At 55.1% G+C, this 17007-nt stretch overlaps 1 protein-coding gene across 5 annotated transcripts in view; it reads left to right on the top strand.

Moving 5' to 3' along the window:
- The window catches only part of TTC28 (tetratricopeptide repeat domain 28), a 597782-nt gene that overhangs the window by 560536 nt on the left and 20239 nt on the right, over positions 1-17007 (top strand). For all 5 annotated transcript variants that reach the window (XM_014835534.3, XM_014835530.3, XM_070516305.1 and 2 more), the window contains one exon: positions 6691-6835. In XM_014835534.3, coding sequence (XP_014691020.1) covers positions 6691-6835 — 145 coding nt within the window. The remainder of the gene's footprint in view (positions 1-6690; positions 6836-17007) is intronic.

Here is a 17007-nt window from a genome sequence, read left to right as displayed (position 1 = left end):
GGACATGGAGAGGTGGAGACGTGGGAAAGGAGAAGACGCTCCAAGGTGGCCTTGCCCTCCCACCTGCCTTCAAGCTTCAGGCCACATATGCGCACCCTTGCAGAGCCTCTCAGGCCTTGCTTGGTCCTCATGAGATTGTCAGCTCTAGGAGGACAAGGACCAAATCTCCCTGTTCACTGATGTCCCCCCACAGTGGTCCTGGGCCAGCCGCCTGGGAGGCACGCATTGCTTGAGGGAGTGAACCCTGACAAATCCTTGGCGCCTGCCTCTGGGTCAGAATGCACATAGGGGAAGCTGCAGCCCACCTGTTTTTAGGGAGCTCTGGTCCCTCATGATTTTTGGGGTTGTACCAAGCTCTAGGTCGCTGGTTCCTCCCTCCATGCCACAGAGATGGGGATAGAATCTCAGGGTCAGACCGGCTCCAACCCTCCCTGGAGTCTTCAGGCTGGCACAAGGGCCCTTCCTTAGTCTCATTTGAAGGGAGCCAAGCCCCTGCTCCCTTGTTTCCTCCTGCTCATTTCACTCTCCATCTTTGAGTGTGAAAGCCTGAGACACCAGTGTGTGTGTGTTGAGGGGGGCTCTTACTACGCCCTGCTGTCTGCACGGTGACCTAACTCCCCTCCTTAAACATCAGTGTGTGTGAGCCCGAGAGTCTGAGCATACGGGTCTTCTGCAGGCCCATCCCAGTTATAAATCCCCCTGCCTGGAGAATAGATCTCTTCATCCCCGAAGGTGATTCATGAGCAGCGAGTGCTGCCCAGGCCGCCTGGTGTTTGTCATCATTGCAGAGACATAAACTACAGCCCAATGCCTCTGCCCTCCTTGGTAGTGCTTCACATATCATCTCATAGCTCTGTACTCTGTCCTTGCAGGGCCAGGCAGCTTTCCCCTTGCCTGCCAGCCTCCCCTCTCCCTGAATAAGCGCTCGCTCGCTCTCCTTGTTCTGCCACCACGCAACGGCCACGCAGTGGAGAAAACAAATATTTCTCCAGAAGCAGATTAATGAATGCAATCTGAAGAATGAGCTAATAAAGACGGTGTGGTATGAGAAAATCCTCTCTCCAGGAGCCAGGCTGTCAATTAGCCCAACGGGGGTCCCTGGCAGTAGACAGACAGGCCTGGAGGAAAGCGAGCCAGTGCCACCTGCTGGAGCTGTGCAGTGGTGCATCTGTGAATCCTGGGAGCCCAGCCCTCCTTCACTGCTCCCACAAAGCAGACGCCGCCTTCTGCCAGCTCCACCTTTGCTGACCCAGCAGCGAGGAGGGCAGGGGTAGGTGCAAGTCTGCAGGTTGTTCAGTGTGTCCCCAAGGCTGGGACAGCACGGCAAAACCCCTCCGGGCCAGGTGGGAGGCCTGGCCCCTGCCCTGCCTGGTGCCCAGGACAGGTCTCTTGCCCTCTCTGAACCTCCGTTCCTTATCTGTAAAGGAAGACCAACCCCACCTTATAGACCCCTGAGAGGGTGATGTGGATGTGGCAGGCCTGGCAGGTGCCCAAATGGGTAGCGCAGCCCTTCCTGTGGCTCACGTTCCTGCCACATAGGAAGCGTTTCCACTCCTGTCAAAGCCCCCATTCTGATAAGTGGAAAGCACCATTCTCCCGTCTTGGAGTCCAGATTGCTGAGGCAGAGAGAAGTCAGCCAGGCTGAAAGGCCCTGCAGAAATCAAAGCGGTACAGTAAGCGAGGTCCCACCACTGAGGACCCCTGCCCCGCTCCAGGGCCATTCTTCCACAGCGCAATGGATGCACTAGGCCATCGTGACAGTGCCAGGAAGGAGGCAGATGTGCCTGCAAGGAGGACAGCAGGGAGCAGATCGGCCCACACACCCGTTCACACCTGTCAACCACTGCCGGCCAGGAACTTAGAGCCCAGGGGACCTGCTGCCACTCGGCTGTGACTCTGAGATCCTGACGACAGGGGTGTGCATCAGTGGTGCCGGCTCTCCTGGGCAGATTACGGCACCTGAAGGCCGCACTCACACCCAGCGCTCGCGCAGGGCAAGCACAAGGAGGGCTGCGGGGCTTTGGGTGCTATGCTGGTGTCCTGTCAGTCAGCAGAGGGGTTAAAAGAGCCTCTGCAGTTTTGATGGCTTCCCAGATTGAGTAGATTTTTAATTTTTTAAACTAGAAGAGACCTACAAGGACTTTAGTACCACCTCTTCTTTTTACTCTTTTACAAGGAGAAGAGGGGAGTGGAAAAGTGACATGAGTCACTTGCCAGAGTCACACAGCCCATGGGTGACGGAGGCAGCCTGGCAGTCCTGTTGTTAGTCGTCTGTCACCGTTCCCAGGCCCAGGGCTAAGGAGCTGGCCGCTTGGCTGTTTTGTATTACTGACTGCGTCTTCATGCAGATCTCCCGGCAGACCTGCCCCAGTACAACAGCTGCAGTAGGTCACTGCAAATGTTGTAAAGCAGAAGCAGCACGCCAGAGGGAGCTCCTTGACTGCAGTCGCTCAAGGCGGCTGTGGCACCTGATTATGGTAGAGGTGAGGAAAACGCTGGCCCAGCGGGGGCTGTGTCCTGCCTCCGGCTCCCAGGCCGAGACCCTCCCCGCACCTGCACCTCAGGAGGCCTCCCGCCTCTTGGCTTTGTTTTCCTGCGCTCTGATTCTCTGCCCCTGGGCCTGCTGCCCCTGGGACAGCTCTCAGTGGGGACCAGCACAGACTGCTGCCGTTGAGGCAGAATGAGGCGCCCGGGCTGCCAGTGTGCAGAAGCTGGACTGCAGCTCCCGCCTGAGGAGCTGCTGCAGAAGAGGTCAGCGCGGGGCAGAGAGGCAGGCCAGGGAAGCCACTGCCTCGGGGCTCGAGGTGGCACGCACCAAAGGCCTCCCACTCAGGGAAAAAAAAATCTTGAATGGATTTATTTTGACCTCAAATGACGGTTTCAAGTTGGTTGTTTCTTTGCTTTTTGTTTTTTTTAGTCACCGTGTATTTTCTGGGCTTTTGTTTTCACTTTGAAAAGGCTATCTCTAGGGATAGGTGCTCTCCATTACACAGAAGCACAGACCAGAGGGGGCTCTCAGGGGCTTCCTGCCTGACCAGTGCAAGAAGCTGCATGGCCAGGGCCAGTGCACCCACCCAGGCTGCACCGGCTGGGGTCAGTGCCCAGGAGCTATTGCCCCAGAGACCGTTCATCTATGACCTGCCAGGCCTCGAGAGAGACCAGGGTAGGAGGCTGAGAGCCAGTGTGAATGTGGCATCGAGGGGCAGAAGTCAGCAAGCACAGATGGGGCACAAGTTGGGTTGACAGCCTGAGAGAGAACAGGACAATGTCAGATGCCACAGGCAGGGTGCTTGGCCAAGGCTCGTACACGGGGCCTCCACTGGCAGGTTTGTGTGCCCTGGGGTGCCCTGCCCACCCTGCCAGGGCCTGGTTCTTGAATCTGCACTGCCTGGAAACACACAGATGCCTAGAGAGGGTGTGTGAGGAACCTCTGCAGAGTAAATAGGTGCCTTGATCGCTGCGTGTCTACCAGCTCTGGCCAAAGACGTCTGACTGGTTTCTCAACTGAAGCCAGGGCCGAAGGTGGGGTGTCACGTGGTCTGATCGAGGCTGCTCTGCAAAGCCCAGCCCTGGAGACCAGTGGGAGATTTCTCAGGGAGGGGTGTCCACAGCCTTCCTCTGATCATCCCTAGGAAGGAATTAGGCTAGGGGGAGGGGCTTCCTGTTCAGGCAAGCCTGGTAAGTTTAAGGAGGTGGGCTGGCCGGCCCTACAGGCCTCACCTCCTCCCCACAGCATAACCCCGGGGCCCCAGGCCCACCTAGACCACTTACCCTCCAGCCTGCAGCCCTGACCCTCCGTCCACTTGCCCCCTACACTCACTGTCCCAAGCACCCCAGTCTCTGTTCCCAATGTCTGTGACTTCCCCTACATAGTTCTCTTGGCTTAGAATGGTCTTCTCCACTTTATCCACAGTCAGGCTAACTCCAGATTGTCCCTCGTGCCCACATCAGGTGGTCCTCTCCCAGAAAGCCCTCCCTTGGCTCTACCTGACCAGCAGTTAGTCAGGGTCTCGTGCCTTGGTATTTCCTCACTGCCTTGCACAGGGACCCACGGCCTGGCCCCTCTGTGGACCTGCGTGCCTGGCATGTGGGTAGTGATGCATGTGGAATGCGTTAGCCTTCTTGGGCCCTGTAGATGCCTCTGGCACTTCATGGGGTTCAATAAAAAGACACCACTGCCATCTGCGCTTGCGCCCTGGAATCCTCAGCCTGTCGCCCACCCTCCTGTCCAGGCCTCTGTATCACTTTCCCATCAGCTAAGACTCCCAACACCTTTCAGGTTCTGCATGCTTTGCAGCTGTCCTCTCCAATCCTGACACTCCTTGCCTGTGGGCAGCGTTTCCCCTTTTTGCAGATGCAGAAAGTGAGTCCCAGAAGGGGAGTGACCTGCCCCAGGCTGGGATTCACGCCCAGCAGCTCTCTCTACTGCACACCTCCCCACCTCCCTCCAGACATTTTCCTCTTTTGAACTGCCCTTCCCTAGCACTTCCTTGCCATGCCACTTCCAGAAACCAGGGAGCAGCTCACACTGCCCACAGGGTGCCCTGCCCAGGCCTCCAGGGCCTGTTCAGCCTGACGGCCTGTGCCCTCAGACTACCCTCACCAGGGAGAGGTCAGATGGGCCACGTGTGTGGTTCTAATTTTTTGGAATAAGCAGCATGCTTTGGGCCAGCTGGAAGGGCCCCCTGTGCAGCTTGGATCATGCTGGTCTCCTTGTTCCCCAGAGGGGAGCTCGTGGGGATGCTCTTTCCCCGGGAGCTTTTTCCTTCAGAGCCTTGGGGTTTGTGGAATGCCCCCATCAGTCACCATTTAGACCTGCAGTCACAGCATTGTCTGGGGACATGGCACTCCCGCTGGGCCTCTGCGGCTGGATTAATCAGTCTCAGGTGTCTCAAATTGGGTTTCAAACCCACAATACAGGCGGACACAGATCTAGGGAGTGAAATGAGAGGTGCACAGGGAGAGGGCACTGAGCGGTCCTGCTGCCACCCCATCCTGCTGTCTTGATGGCAGCATGGGCTCTCTAGGCCATGACCCCTGCCTGCACACACACAGGCGCGGGTGTAGGAACGTACAGCACCATGAGAGTCACAGCACGTCACGCCAGAGCGCCTCCTCTGGAGAGCAGTTTGGTACTCTCCTGCAGGGGAGCTGCTCTCCGTGGGTGCTCTGTGGAATTAAGTGGGCCTCTGAATGTCACTCCAGGGTTATCTGTGCTTCACTGACTCTGACGGCAAAGACGCCGCGGCCCCAGTGCCTGTAATTACGTGTTTCCTGAGTGAACAAGGTGAGGAGCGGGTGTGAGCAGGCTCACAGACCCTCCAAGTCCTCTGCTCCTCCTCCTTTTGCTGGGAGCAGGCTGAGGGGCCCAGGATGCTCACAGCTTGGCTTGGCACGGCCCTAGAATTTAGGTCAAGTGGGACATTGCTGAGAACACCAGGAAAGGTGGGGGAGGGCAGGAGGTGGAAGTCTATACCTGGAAAACACAAAGGAGTCTTTCAAATCGTTTCTTTTGGGGATCACGGATCCTCGCCTGGCCCAGGAGGGAAAGCCGCCTTCTGGTTTTTTCTTAGGTAACAAACAAGGAGCTGCCACTGCCAACAGCCCAGAGTGCTCACCGAAGCTGGGCAGTGTGTCCAGTGTGAGACCTGGTCTCTGCCCTTCAGGGCTCTTGATTACATAGCAGAAGCTCCCAAACTGGCACAATGTTAAATCAAGGTGAAGAGACCACTGGCTGTGCAACAGTCACGTGGAGAATGTCACCAGAGGCTGTGCTGAGGCCACAGCAGCCAGGCAGAGGGGCAGGACCCGAGAGAGGAGTGGGAGCAGCCTGGTCCCTGCATCCGAAGTGGGTTTGTTCCCCCGCCTGTTGCTACCTCTGCTCACCTGTGCAGTTTGTCCTCTGTGGGTCCCCAGGGCCTGGCAGGTGGCCAGTGCTTCAGAAACCTAAATTAGGAAATTCTAAATTAATGAATGAATCAGTGAGTGTTCTCATCCTATATTGAGAGTGTGAAACTTGGAGCCACAGGGGGTGAAAATATCATCCTTGCTAATAAAACTGCCTGGGAACATTGAAACCTAGATTAAAAAGCAAAACAGAAGCCTGCAGCGACTCGGGCTGACCCACTCGGCAGGGCCTGCCAGGTCAGCGCTCCCCAGTCCCCGCCTGATGGGGGCCAGGGCCTTCAGGGCCTTGTGCCGTGCTGGGGCTCAGCTGGGTGCCCAGTGGCTGACCTGAGCCCAGGTTCGGGCCAACATGCTTCTTGTCTTGTCCGTGGTCCCGCCCTGTAGGGTAATGGGCCTTGAGGCCCTCTCCTCCCTGTCAGCTTGGTGGCCGCTGCTGATTCTAATGGTCCTCACGTTTGCCTGCACACAGCCGCTCCACACAAGGATGTAATTAAATCCTTTGAACAGCTCTTTGGGACATTTGATTATGCAGAAAAACTCCATAGAAATGTAAGCTGTTGTGTGCAGCTGGTTTACCCTGCGGTTTCTGTCAGTGCTCACTGTTCTGTGAAAATCACCTGAAAGGGAGGAGGAGGGGGCGAAGCCGGGAGGGAGGCCGGGCCAGGCCCTGCTGTGCAGCCTCCGACCTGCCTTTTCCAGGAACTGGAGCACTCTGGGATGAGCAGCGAGTCCCCGCCTGCCCCATGTGTGCCCTGGTTAATCCCTCGGCCCTTTTCCCCCCAGGAGCTGCCAGAGCATGACGAGCTTGGTCAGCAACACCATGTCGCCAATCAAGGATGGGACCTCCTCTCTTCCCAGGAGGCAGAGCTCGTTCGCCAGGCCCCCGCTCCGTGCTCTGTACGACCTGCTCATAGCACCCATGGAAGGGGTAAGTGCCTCCAGGGCCAAGAGGCTTCTGGGTGTCAGTACACATCATTTACTGCTCAGTGCCCACATGGAGGTTTTCCAGAACGTGAGTCCTCTCTCTAGCTTCTCAGTCAGCATTTGGAAGTTAAAGGAGGCATGCATTCTTGGTTGGCTGCTGGTTAGTGGACGAGGCCCTGAGTCTCAAGTCGGTAGATCAGGGTTCAAGGCTTAGCTCTGCTCCTTACTAGTGGGATAAATTTGCCTCGGCTACCTCAGGTACAAAGTGAAATGCTACTCCCTTCCCAGCTTGCACATCACACACTGAGAGGCTCTGGGAGGCGCAGGGCTGTGCAAGTCTCAGCAGTTGTCAGTAGGAACCAGACCGTCAGCATAGGCCTCCAGCAGACACCACACACCAGCTGGCTTTGCCGCACCCTGCTGGGAAGCTTCCCTGCCTCTCCACCTCTCCTTCGAAAGTCTTGCCTGAGCGACTTCAAGCAGGGCTGTGCTTCCTGATGAGAACAGATCCCGTGGCCTCTGCCATTGTCAGGAGTCACTGACTGCATCACAGAGTCCGACTTCAAAGACACCCTTGCACTTGTGATTTCTCGAGAAGGTTGAGAGCGGCCGCCAACAGGTTTTTGTGGCCTTGGTGTTTGCACATAATTTTCCAGTCCAGACACTGCTCTCTGGCTGGGTGGGGAATGCCGAAGGGCTCGGGGATCTTCGTGAATCTGAGTGGTGAGTCCATCAGCTGCCTTTATATACGACTGTGTATCAGTGAGCTCTGGCTGCTGTAATCCCGTGGGCTGGGTGGCTTAAACCATAGACATTTCTCTCTCTCGGTTCTGGGGGCTGGACGTCCCGGATCAGGGCGCCAGCATGGTCAGCTTCTTGGTGAGGGCCCTCTTCCTAGCTTGCAGACACCTTCTCACTGTGTCCTCACATGGCAGAGAAAGGGAGAGAGAGAGCAAGCTCTGATCTCTTCCTTTTCTTCAAAGGGCACTAATCCCATCATGGGGGTCCTGCCCTCATGGCCTCATCTGAACTGAATTCTCTCTTAAAAGCCCCACCTTCAAATACCATCACGTGGAGGGTTAGGGCTTCAACATAGGAATCTGGGGAGATACGAGTATTCAGTCCATGACACACCACCAGGAAAGCCCAGGGTACCTGCAGGAAATGGAGGTTGTGCTTCTGGGAGATGGGGCCCTCCGGCGGGGAGGCTGTGATTGACAGGCCCCGGAGCAGGCGGCACGCCGTCTCAGCCAGCCTGTGTACCTCATGGTAGCTGCCCGCGGCCAGGTGGGAGATTTGTCTCTCAGATGTTGTAGCAGCTCTTTCTTTGGCTTCAGCCCACTGGCAGGGGTGAAGCACATCCTCGGGAAACCGCACCTTGACAGTGATTCCTTCGTCCCCAGGAAAGGCCTGTGATTTCCCTGCCTGGCCTTCCAAGGATGTGTCTCAGGTTGCCTGGTGTTTTTCAGAGGGCTGCACTGCCTGCCAGTGCCCTCTGGACTTCCCTCACTCGGGGAGATGCGGGGGGGAGCACAGAGCCTTTCCCATGTAAGGGAGCCTGCAGGCTGAACCTGCACCTGGCACTGCCCGTTCCTGGCTGGGTGACCTTGACCAAGCTGCTTCCTTCTCCTCCTTGAGTACCTGGGTCCTCAGTGGAAAATGAGGATGATGCCACCGAGCGTGTCGGGGTAGAGCAGGGAGGGATGAGATGAATGTGAAAAGCACGCAGGGCAGTGGCAGCAGCGAGTGCACACCTGGTGAGCGGTGGCTGCTGTGCCCAGATACCTGCCACCACCCCGCTGAGCCTTCCCTTGCCCAGGCCTCCGGTCCTGTCAGCACAGAGGCCCAGCCTCTCCTTCCCTGCCATGCGCTCAACCGTCCCCTCCTTCTCAGGATTGTTATGCTCTCGGCGTCCTCCTTTTAATGAGGACCGAGACTGCAGAGAGCACTCCAGCTCGGAGCGTCTCAGATGCCGTAATAACGCAGCCTGGTTTACATGCCGAATCTCAGGCAAGAAATACACACCTAAACCCTTAGGCTGATTTTTCAAGTTTTCTTTGCTGCCATCACCCATCATGCAGTCTCTTTCAGTGACTCACCACCAGCCCCTGCTCTTGCCCTGAGCTCTGCATTTCACAGTGATCCTCTGGCTCCTCTGAAGGCTATTTGGACCCTCCATTCTTTCACTCATTTGGGCCTCCTGACTCCCTTTGCATTTCCCTCTTTTGCATTCAGATCCCAGATTACTTGCTCCATGAGTGTCACATTGGCTGGTGGAAAGGTGGGGAGGGAGTGGAGAGCCGAAGGCAAAGACGGAGACTGGCTGTGACCCCAGTGTGGCATTCGGAGGCTCAGGTCATCAGGAGCCGGCGAGCTCCTCTCCTCTCTCTGGCTCAGCTCCAGTGTCCCCTCCTCTTTGAATTCTTCCTTGCCCTCTTCTCCCCACTGCCCTGCCCCTTCATGCCCCTCCCTGCTGCCGGGCCCCGTGTGTCCCTGGCGTCTTTCGTGGCACCCGATCCTTGACTGAGCTCAAGACTTACCTCTTGGCGTGCCTCTTGTTCTCTCCCTTGCTGCCCACCTCACACTCCTGGAGGCAGGGCAGTCCCTTATCCGTATGTCCCTACCAACTGACACAGGGTTTGGAACATGTTGGCACTCAGTAGAGTTTATGGCATGGTACGTGGTCCAAAGCTGCATTTTCTTTTTGAGTCTAGTTTGGCATAGAAAGCAGAAGACTCAAGGCAGAGAGCAGCTAATGGATTTTCTGCAGCCCCTTTTGTGTGGCACCTGGGAACTTTCTGAGAGGTTTTGAAGCAGAAGGAAGGGGCTGGGCACACTCTTGAGCAGCACTGAATCTGGCGAGCAACTCCCCCTCACCTCCCGATCCTGCCAGCCAGCATGGTGCCAGGTTTCTGGCTTCTTTCGGGGTAGGATCACGAGGCCAGCCGACATGCCCGCAGAGGACCCACGCCTCAGCATTGTTTCCCTGGCTGATGCTGCCCCATTGGCTGGGAGGAGGCTGTGTCATCAGGCAGAAATCCTCTAGGTGGAGAGCAGTGCAAAGAGGAAGCTGGGAGCAGGGAGAGGCGGCCCCCAACTCCATCTGTAGGAGTGTTTCTACCTAGAAGAGAAGCTGCTTCAGCACCACTCATCACCCTTAAAGGGGATTCTATGAGTTTATAAAAGCTGAACTGTGTCTTTTTTAGACAGTTTTTCTCCCTGAGGTCTTTCCCCTGTGATTTAAAGAATAAAAATATACCAATGGGATTAGTGGTAGCTCGTGTCTGGACATCTGTGTTCCTCTAGGCGTGCTAGGAAGGGCAAGATTTATGGACTCGAGCCTTAGACGAGATGGAACAGTGATTGAAATCATGCCTTTGTAAAGTTAACTAAGGAATGGAAAAGCCCTGCCGCAGACGTGTGACGGTGTCCTGAAGGCTGCAGTGTCCCGTCTGCCTTCAGAAGCTCCACTGTATGAGCTCACGTAGCAGCCCCGTGCACTCACCTTCAGGGGTGGTCTAATCTCAAAGTGAGGCACTTAGTTCGAAAGCATATCCTTAGTTCCTGATGTTTAAAACTGTTCTCTTTATGATGGAGGTGTTTGAACACAGTGAAGGAGTTTGGCTGCCTAAATGAGATGCAGAGTGAAACCTTCCAAAGGCCATTAAAGCAACGGATCAGAGCAAGAGCTTTTCCTTGGCTAACCAAGGTGATCCGCTGGGTTTCAGTAAAAACACTTATCTGAAAAAGTGGCACCTAATCAGGAGTCCCTTCCATCCCGTTTCACCTGTTCGTTCAACGAGTGTTTATCGGCATGTGCTGGGCACGCGCTGTCCTGGGCCCGGAGGCGGAGGCTGAGAAGCAGGCAGCAGCCCGCGACTGCTGCTCACGCGTGTGCCCAGGTGGAGCAGACGGCTGCCTGGTGGAGGAGGCGGCCTGGACCATCCTCCCACTTCCCAAGGCAAGCACAGCTTGCTCCAGAGGCCACTGGAGGGCGACACAGCACTGTCAGCCCTCTGCCAGCGCTGTCAGCTGCCAGACAGAGCCAGACCCTTCTCCACATTTCCAGTGAAAATACAAATCCAAACCCAAAGTCCAAGATTATGAATCACTGACACTTCAAGACTAAAACGATTAGCCTCTTCACATGGGGCTTATAATTATTTGAACAACTGCCTTTGTTTAGCCGCAGTCCTGTTGCTAAGGGACTAGGTCAGACAATATGAAAAGTGGAACAGAATAATATTTTACCGTAGGCTCGCACCAGCATTTGATTTAATTTGGCTTAAGGGAAACACTGTCATGGCTCTTTCCTGGAACCACGCTGTCCTTTGCTGTCAGGATGGGGCAAGCATGTCCAGTTCTCTTTGAGGAAGACCCACTTACATCTGCACATGAGCCATCATCAAACATTAAATCAAGTCCTGTCTGATACCCAAAGGAGAAAATGTCACGAGAGAAAAGTTGCCAGTATTCAGTGTGAAAGGGGAGGGGACCCTGTTTGTGTCCCTGGCATTTGCTTTTAACCAAATTTGAGTGAAGGATAGTAACCTAAGCCTCTGAGCCTGGCCTGCCCTGCTTGTGGTGAAAGATGGATCCTGGGCCTGTCTCGTCCTCGCAGTGGGCACACACACAACCACGCACCAGCAGTGGTGTCCTGGGGCCGCCCCCTCTGCGCCGAGGGCCTGCAGGGCTGCTGTGGCGAGGCCGCCCGTCCTCTCAGGCCCCGCTCCACTCCCTTGGCTTGCAGCCGGCTTTCAGCCAAAGCCAGGAACCAGGTTTCGAGCGTGAAATTCCCTGGGCTTTGGTCAAACCACTGTTTAAAGGTCCAGATTTGGGGACTTTCAGGATCCTTGGAGTTTGGACTCATTCTAGTTATAGTCTCTGTCATCCTTTTCATTATTTCCATTAATGTAAATGTCCTGTTTCCTATATTTACAGTCTTAAAAACCAAGGTTGTAGGGCATGTAGGGCAGGTGGCAACAGTGAATGACTTTGATCAGAAAGAAAAGGACCCCTTGTCCACCTCCACTCTTGATTAATGAAGCTGCCTGTCTAAGTGGAGTTACCTGTTTCAGGACCCTAGAAACTTAGTAAAACTTGCTGTTCGTGTCGTTAGGTTGGTCAGCGGGCGCTCCAGAAATTCGCCCAGACCCATCATGTAAGGACGTGAGCCCGGGGCCTGGCTCTGCCCAGACCTTGGCCGCGAGGAGCCTGGCTTTGGCTGTCATCACCGTAGTTACTGCTCTGAGGGAAAAGGACGCTTGGCAAATCAAGCAGCATGATAAACCAGCTCACCCCAGAACCGCTGCCCCAGGAGCTGAGACAGCCTCCAGGTGCCTGTTTTCTCAGTAGATCGGAGGGTTTGGAGATAGCCAGCAACGTTTGTCCACAGAAGCAATCAGACCCACACTCCAGAATGTGGAGCAGAGGAGGAGGCCCTTGAGACTGCATGCTCAGGGCTGGCAGCCCCGCCGCCAGGCTGGCTAATTGATTTCTGATTGAGACATCTGTAGTAATATTCAAATGAGGACAGACGTCAGCCAAGGACAGCAAGCATTTCCACAACTGATTAGGAGAAGGAAAAATTGAGGCAATTACTGGCAAGCTGTCTGTATCACTGAAACCGATGGTGAGAACACCCTGGCTAATCCGTGAGTTCCCACGAGGTGAGTGGTATTCTCACCTGGATCAGTGCTGTTGAGTGAGAGTCATCTGGGTCCTGGCTCTATTCGAGCTGATGTTCCACAGCAGCCATCTCAGCCCTACCCCGGGCAGGTTCAGGGTAAGAGGAGGCACTCTTGCCGTTGAGGGCGTGTGGGCTCGTTTCTACCAGCTCAGCCAAGAGAGCGAGGGCCCCCACTGCACAGAGCCCTGCAGCGTGAGCAGACCCGTGACTGATTCGGCTGAGGTTGGACCTGGGGCTAAGGCAGGCCCCTCTGGCTCTTGCTGACCGTTGGTCATGTTTCTCCAGCACCTGAGTTCCTTACCCATCCCCTGCTTAGGTCCTTCTGGCCAGCCAGTGGTTTATTTGGTTGGCCAAAGCATACAGTTGAGCAGCTTGATTTACTTTTGCATTTCTGGTTGGAATACAGTGTCTACAATCTTGGTAGATTTTAGTCATGGTTTGAGGGTTATTTCCAACAGGTATGTGATATTTGCTGAAACTGTATAACCTACCCATCATACCAAGATTTCTCAGAAGCATCACAGAAAAGATTCCTTTACCTTAAAAAGTTCTGTTTGATCAATTCACTCAATCAAAAATGTGTGTCAGGGGCCGGCCCAGTGGCGCAGCGGTTAAGGTCACACGTTCCAATTCTCGCCGGCCCGGGGTTTGCCGGTTCAGATCCCAGGTGCGGAGATGGCACCACTTGGCAAAAGCCATGCTGTGGCAGATGTCCCACGTATAAAGTAGAGGAAGATGGGCATGGATGTTAGCTCAAGGCCAGTCTTCCTCAGCGAAAAGAAGAGGATTGGTAGTAGTTGGGGCTAATCTTCCACAAAAAAAAAAAAAAAAAATGTGTGTCAGGGAAAAAAACCGAACCCTGTACACAGTTATGGAGTATCCAGATTCCTAGCAGTTTTTTACTTCTGGAATCTTTGTTGTAGACAGTAAAATCCATCTCATCCCAAATCTAATCAGCCCAAAAGCTCACAGACCCACGAGTTTTCTCTCTCTCCCATGGTGAGCGGGCATGTTTATTCCTCTGGCCTGTGATACTGTGAAACTCTGAGAGACCGCCTTCGTCCTCCCAGGAAAATGAAACCCCACACGAGGAGGGTGCAGGCTGATCCTCTGAACCCTGGTGATGTGCAGGGAGCACGTGCCTCTTAAGCCAGAAGTCAGGACACATGCAGCATCACATTTGATACCGGTGCCTTCTGAACAGCTCAGGACCCCTGGTCCCCATGAGGAGATCCAGGAGAGCCCCTCTGACCAAAATGGTGATCACACCAGATCTCGGCACCCAAGCCCGTGTCCGGATCTGCGGGCTTGCCTGGGAGAGCCGCACACCCAGAAATTTGACTTTAGAGTAACTGCTTGGTGGTGGATTTTACAGGTGTCAGGTGTCATGGACACTCAGTAAATAGCTGTGGATGATGTCATGATGGTGACATGAGGATGAGAAGGTTGGTGGTGACATCGGTCTCACTTAGTCCCTGGGCTAAAATCTGGAGCTGGATGCTCCAGAGAAGTCATTTATGTTTTAGCCACACGAATGTTTATAAACACCAGAGGGAAGGGGTATGAGGTATACTGGAAAAATGATGGAGGAGAAAAGAATAGTGTAAATAATAGGGCCCGTGTTCAGCTTATCTCGAGCACCTGAAGACAGTTGTGAATTTTCATGTGACCAGTATATGCCAGTACCCTCTGGGTGCCAGGCACAGTGCCCCACACACTCCCGCAGCTGGCTTTGCCTGCAGGCCTGTGAGGTAATGGACCTGAGCACTGTCCTGTGGGTTTGGAAACTGAGGTGCAGCGAGGTGACTGTCTTGTCGCCGTGCTCAGAACCACCACCCCACACCCAACCCTCACCAAGCACCCCACGATCTAGCAATTCCAGGTCACCAAGTCCTTCCGACACAGCAGGATGACCCAGACCCCAAGGCAAAGGGCTCTCCCTGGAATGTGCCTTCCCTTCCTGGTCACTGGACAAAGCTCTCCATCCTTTCAAGCCCAACTAGACAGAGTCTGGGTCTGATCACACAGTAGGTTAACCAGGGGAAGTTGAAGATCAAGACTTATTCCCCGTGGTAAAGGAGTAACTCTAAGATAGAAGGCAATTCTGTGTGGTTCTCTTGAGCTGAGGGGGCATACCCAAGAAAGGACAAATACTGGAGAAGGTGGGGTCCAGCCCCCTGGAGAGCAGTGACATTCACTGGTTTGGCCAGGCCAGAGCTGGTCCAGAGTTGCGGGACAGCATCAGACCCCCTCCAGTGCGGGTGGGAGGCCAGGCGATGAGCTGTGAGGGCAGGGGGATGGGAGGCCAGGCACCTGTGGGCTGCACGGGCCTGGTTTCTGTGCAGAGTGGGCTCTGGGAAGGTTCTCGCTAGGTCGAGATTGCAAGGTCACAGAGGGACCCCTGGGCTCCCCTGGATGTCCTCACACACACTGCAGACCTAGGAAGGCAGGAGGGCTCCTGCCCCCCGCAGTGCCCCTCAGCGCCCCCACTGAGGAAGCTCAGCACCGTGCTCACATGACAGAACCGGCTGCAGGATTCCAGCCCATTGCCAGAGCAGGTGGTGACTGGGCTTCGGGAGCTGAGAGGCTAGAAACTGATAACAGTCGCCCGGAGCCACCTCCAGGGTGCCCACCGCCCACGCCATCTAAAGAATGACTCTCTCAGCCACGGGCACCACTGGGCTTTAGCCACTTCCGCTGCCTGCTGGGGCGCCGGTCTCTGCCCACTCCATCCCCGGGCCTGGCCCGCAGTGAGCACTCCAGTGTCTTTGTGGCCTGGACTCACCCTGGGACGGGTGGGGCGGGTGCAGTGGCGAGTGTGAAGGGTGCCCCTGGGGGAAGAGGCAGGCTTTGGCATACCTGGCCTCCTTGTCTTGTTCTCCTTCAAGGATCCATTTCTAGAAACGGTAGAGGTCAGGAGGTCCGAGTCTGTGCTGGAGTTGTTTGGACTCTCTTAGTTGCAGGTGTCAGGCTGATGACTGAGCCCTTTATCTTTCAAACCCAGGACCTAAGGAGCCAGCAAATACCCTTTCTAGACTGACACTCGGAGGCGCAGAGCAGAGTTCCCTTGAATCATCCTCTCTTTTCATCTAACAGATGATGTGTAATTTGGATAGAGACAGCACTTTATTTTCTGTTTCCAAGTTCACATTGGATTATAGCTAATCTTTCAGTACAAGGGCAATGCTTGCATATCCTGGAGGCAGAATTCAGAAGACAGTTTCCAGGACATCTTTTCCAGCATGTTCAGTCAGTTTTCCCAGTGCCTTTTCCCTGGAGCTGTCAGTCTGCCAAGTGGCCTGGCTGCTCACAAGCTGGTCTGCTGTCACCCGCCTCCTTCCACGCCACCCACACAGGGGTCCTATTCGGGGCCAGCTCAGTACCATCCATGACACTGTCCTGGGAGGACCCAGACCTATGAGTTGGGAAGCGCAGTGCAAAGAGTCTCCCAATCTCCCAGGCTGAAATTTCGGAGACTTTTCTCTCTCCTCACCACTAAGGTGACTCTTCTCCCAGTTTTGGCAAGTCTCCTTGTCCCCTTCTCTTGACGTCTGTCTCCTTGTCTGAATTATCGTGCACAGCCCCATCTCCTGTGGTGCAGGCTGCCTCTGAACACTTTGTTGGAGGTTCCTCAGCAGAGGACACATGGCAGGTCCCTACAGCCTACAAGAGCCCCACTTTCCTGCCTGACCTGGGGGCCCTCTGCGGTCTGGCTCCTGTGTTCCTCTCCAGCTTTGCCCTCTGTTTATCCCACGGGCCTCATCTGCCCAGGCCGGGCCTTCCCCAGCCCTCACATGCCAGGGCAGCCTCCTGGCGGGGTCTGGCCCCGTGTCCCAGGTAGGCACTCCCACCCTCTGCAGCTGCCGTTTTAGACTTCTGTGGTGCTGTTATATTGAATACTGTCTCACTCCGTAAGGGCTTCTTGTGTACATTTTGTTTTTCTGAGCAGATCATTGTAAGCTCACAAGCAGGGACTGAGTCCCGGCTTATCTGACTTCTCTGTAGTCCACAGTAAGCACATGACAGACACCATGCAATGGCTGATGGAGAAGCCGAGGCCTGGCGGGGAGAAGGACTTCTGACAATCGGGCCACATAAGAGGACCACGCCTCATAGAAAGAGTAGACATCACTTGTCAGAGAAGACACCAGCTGTCTTCGAGGACATGAGATCACTCATCTTTAGGCTTGTGCCGGATGAGAAGGTCTGGTGGGCAGAGTTAGCAGAGGCCCTGCAAAGACATTTGACCAGTGAACTCTTTCTCTAAACGGCTTCCAGCCTGAGGGTTACGCCTCTTGCCTTGCCCAGCACTCCTTGATTGCCTGCGAAATAGGTGCTGTCATGACCAGGGACTTGTCCGAGAGTGGTGTGTGTCCTGGTGACATCAGTGACCTGTGGGATAACACCTGACAGAGATTTTTTGGGGGTTGGGGCCCCGGCAGCATGAGTCCAGGGAGGACCTGCAAGGATGGGGCTGGTGTCTCATT

This window comes from Equus asinus, chromosome 8 (genome assembly GCF_041296235.1).
Source record: "Equus asinus isolate D_3611 breed Donkey chromosome 8, EquAss-T2T_v2, whole genome shotgun sequence".
Taxonomy (NCBI): Eukaryota; Metazoa; Chordata; class Mammalia; order Perissodactyla; family Equidae; genus Equus; species Equus asinus.
The sequence above is the reverse complement of the archived record's forward strand: the minus strand, read 5'-3'. Positions and strand labels throughout refer to the sequence as shown.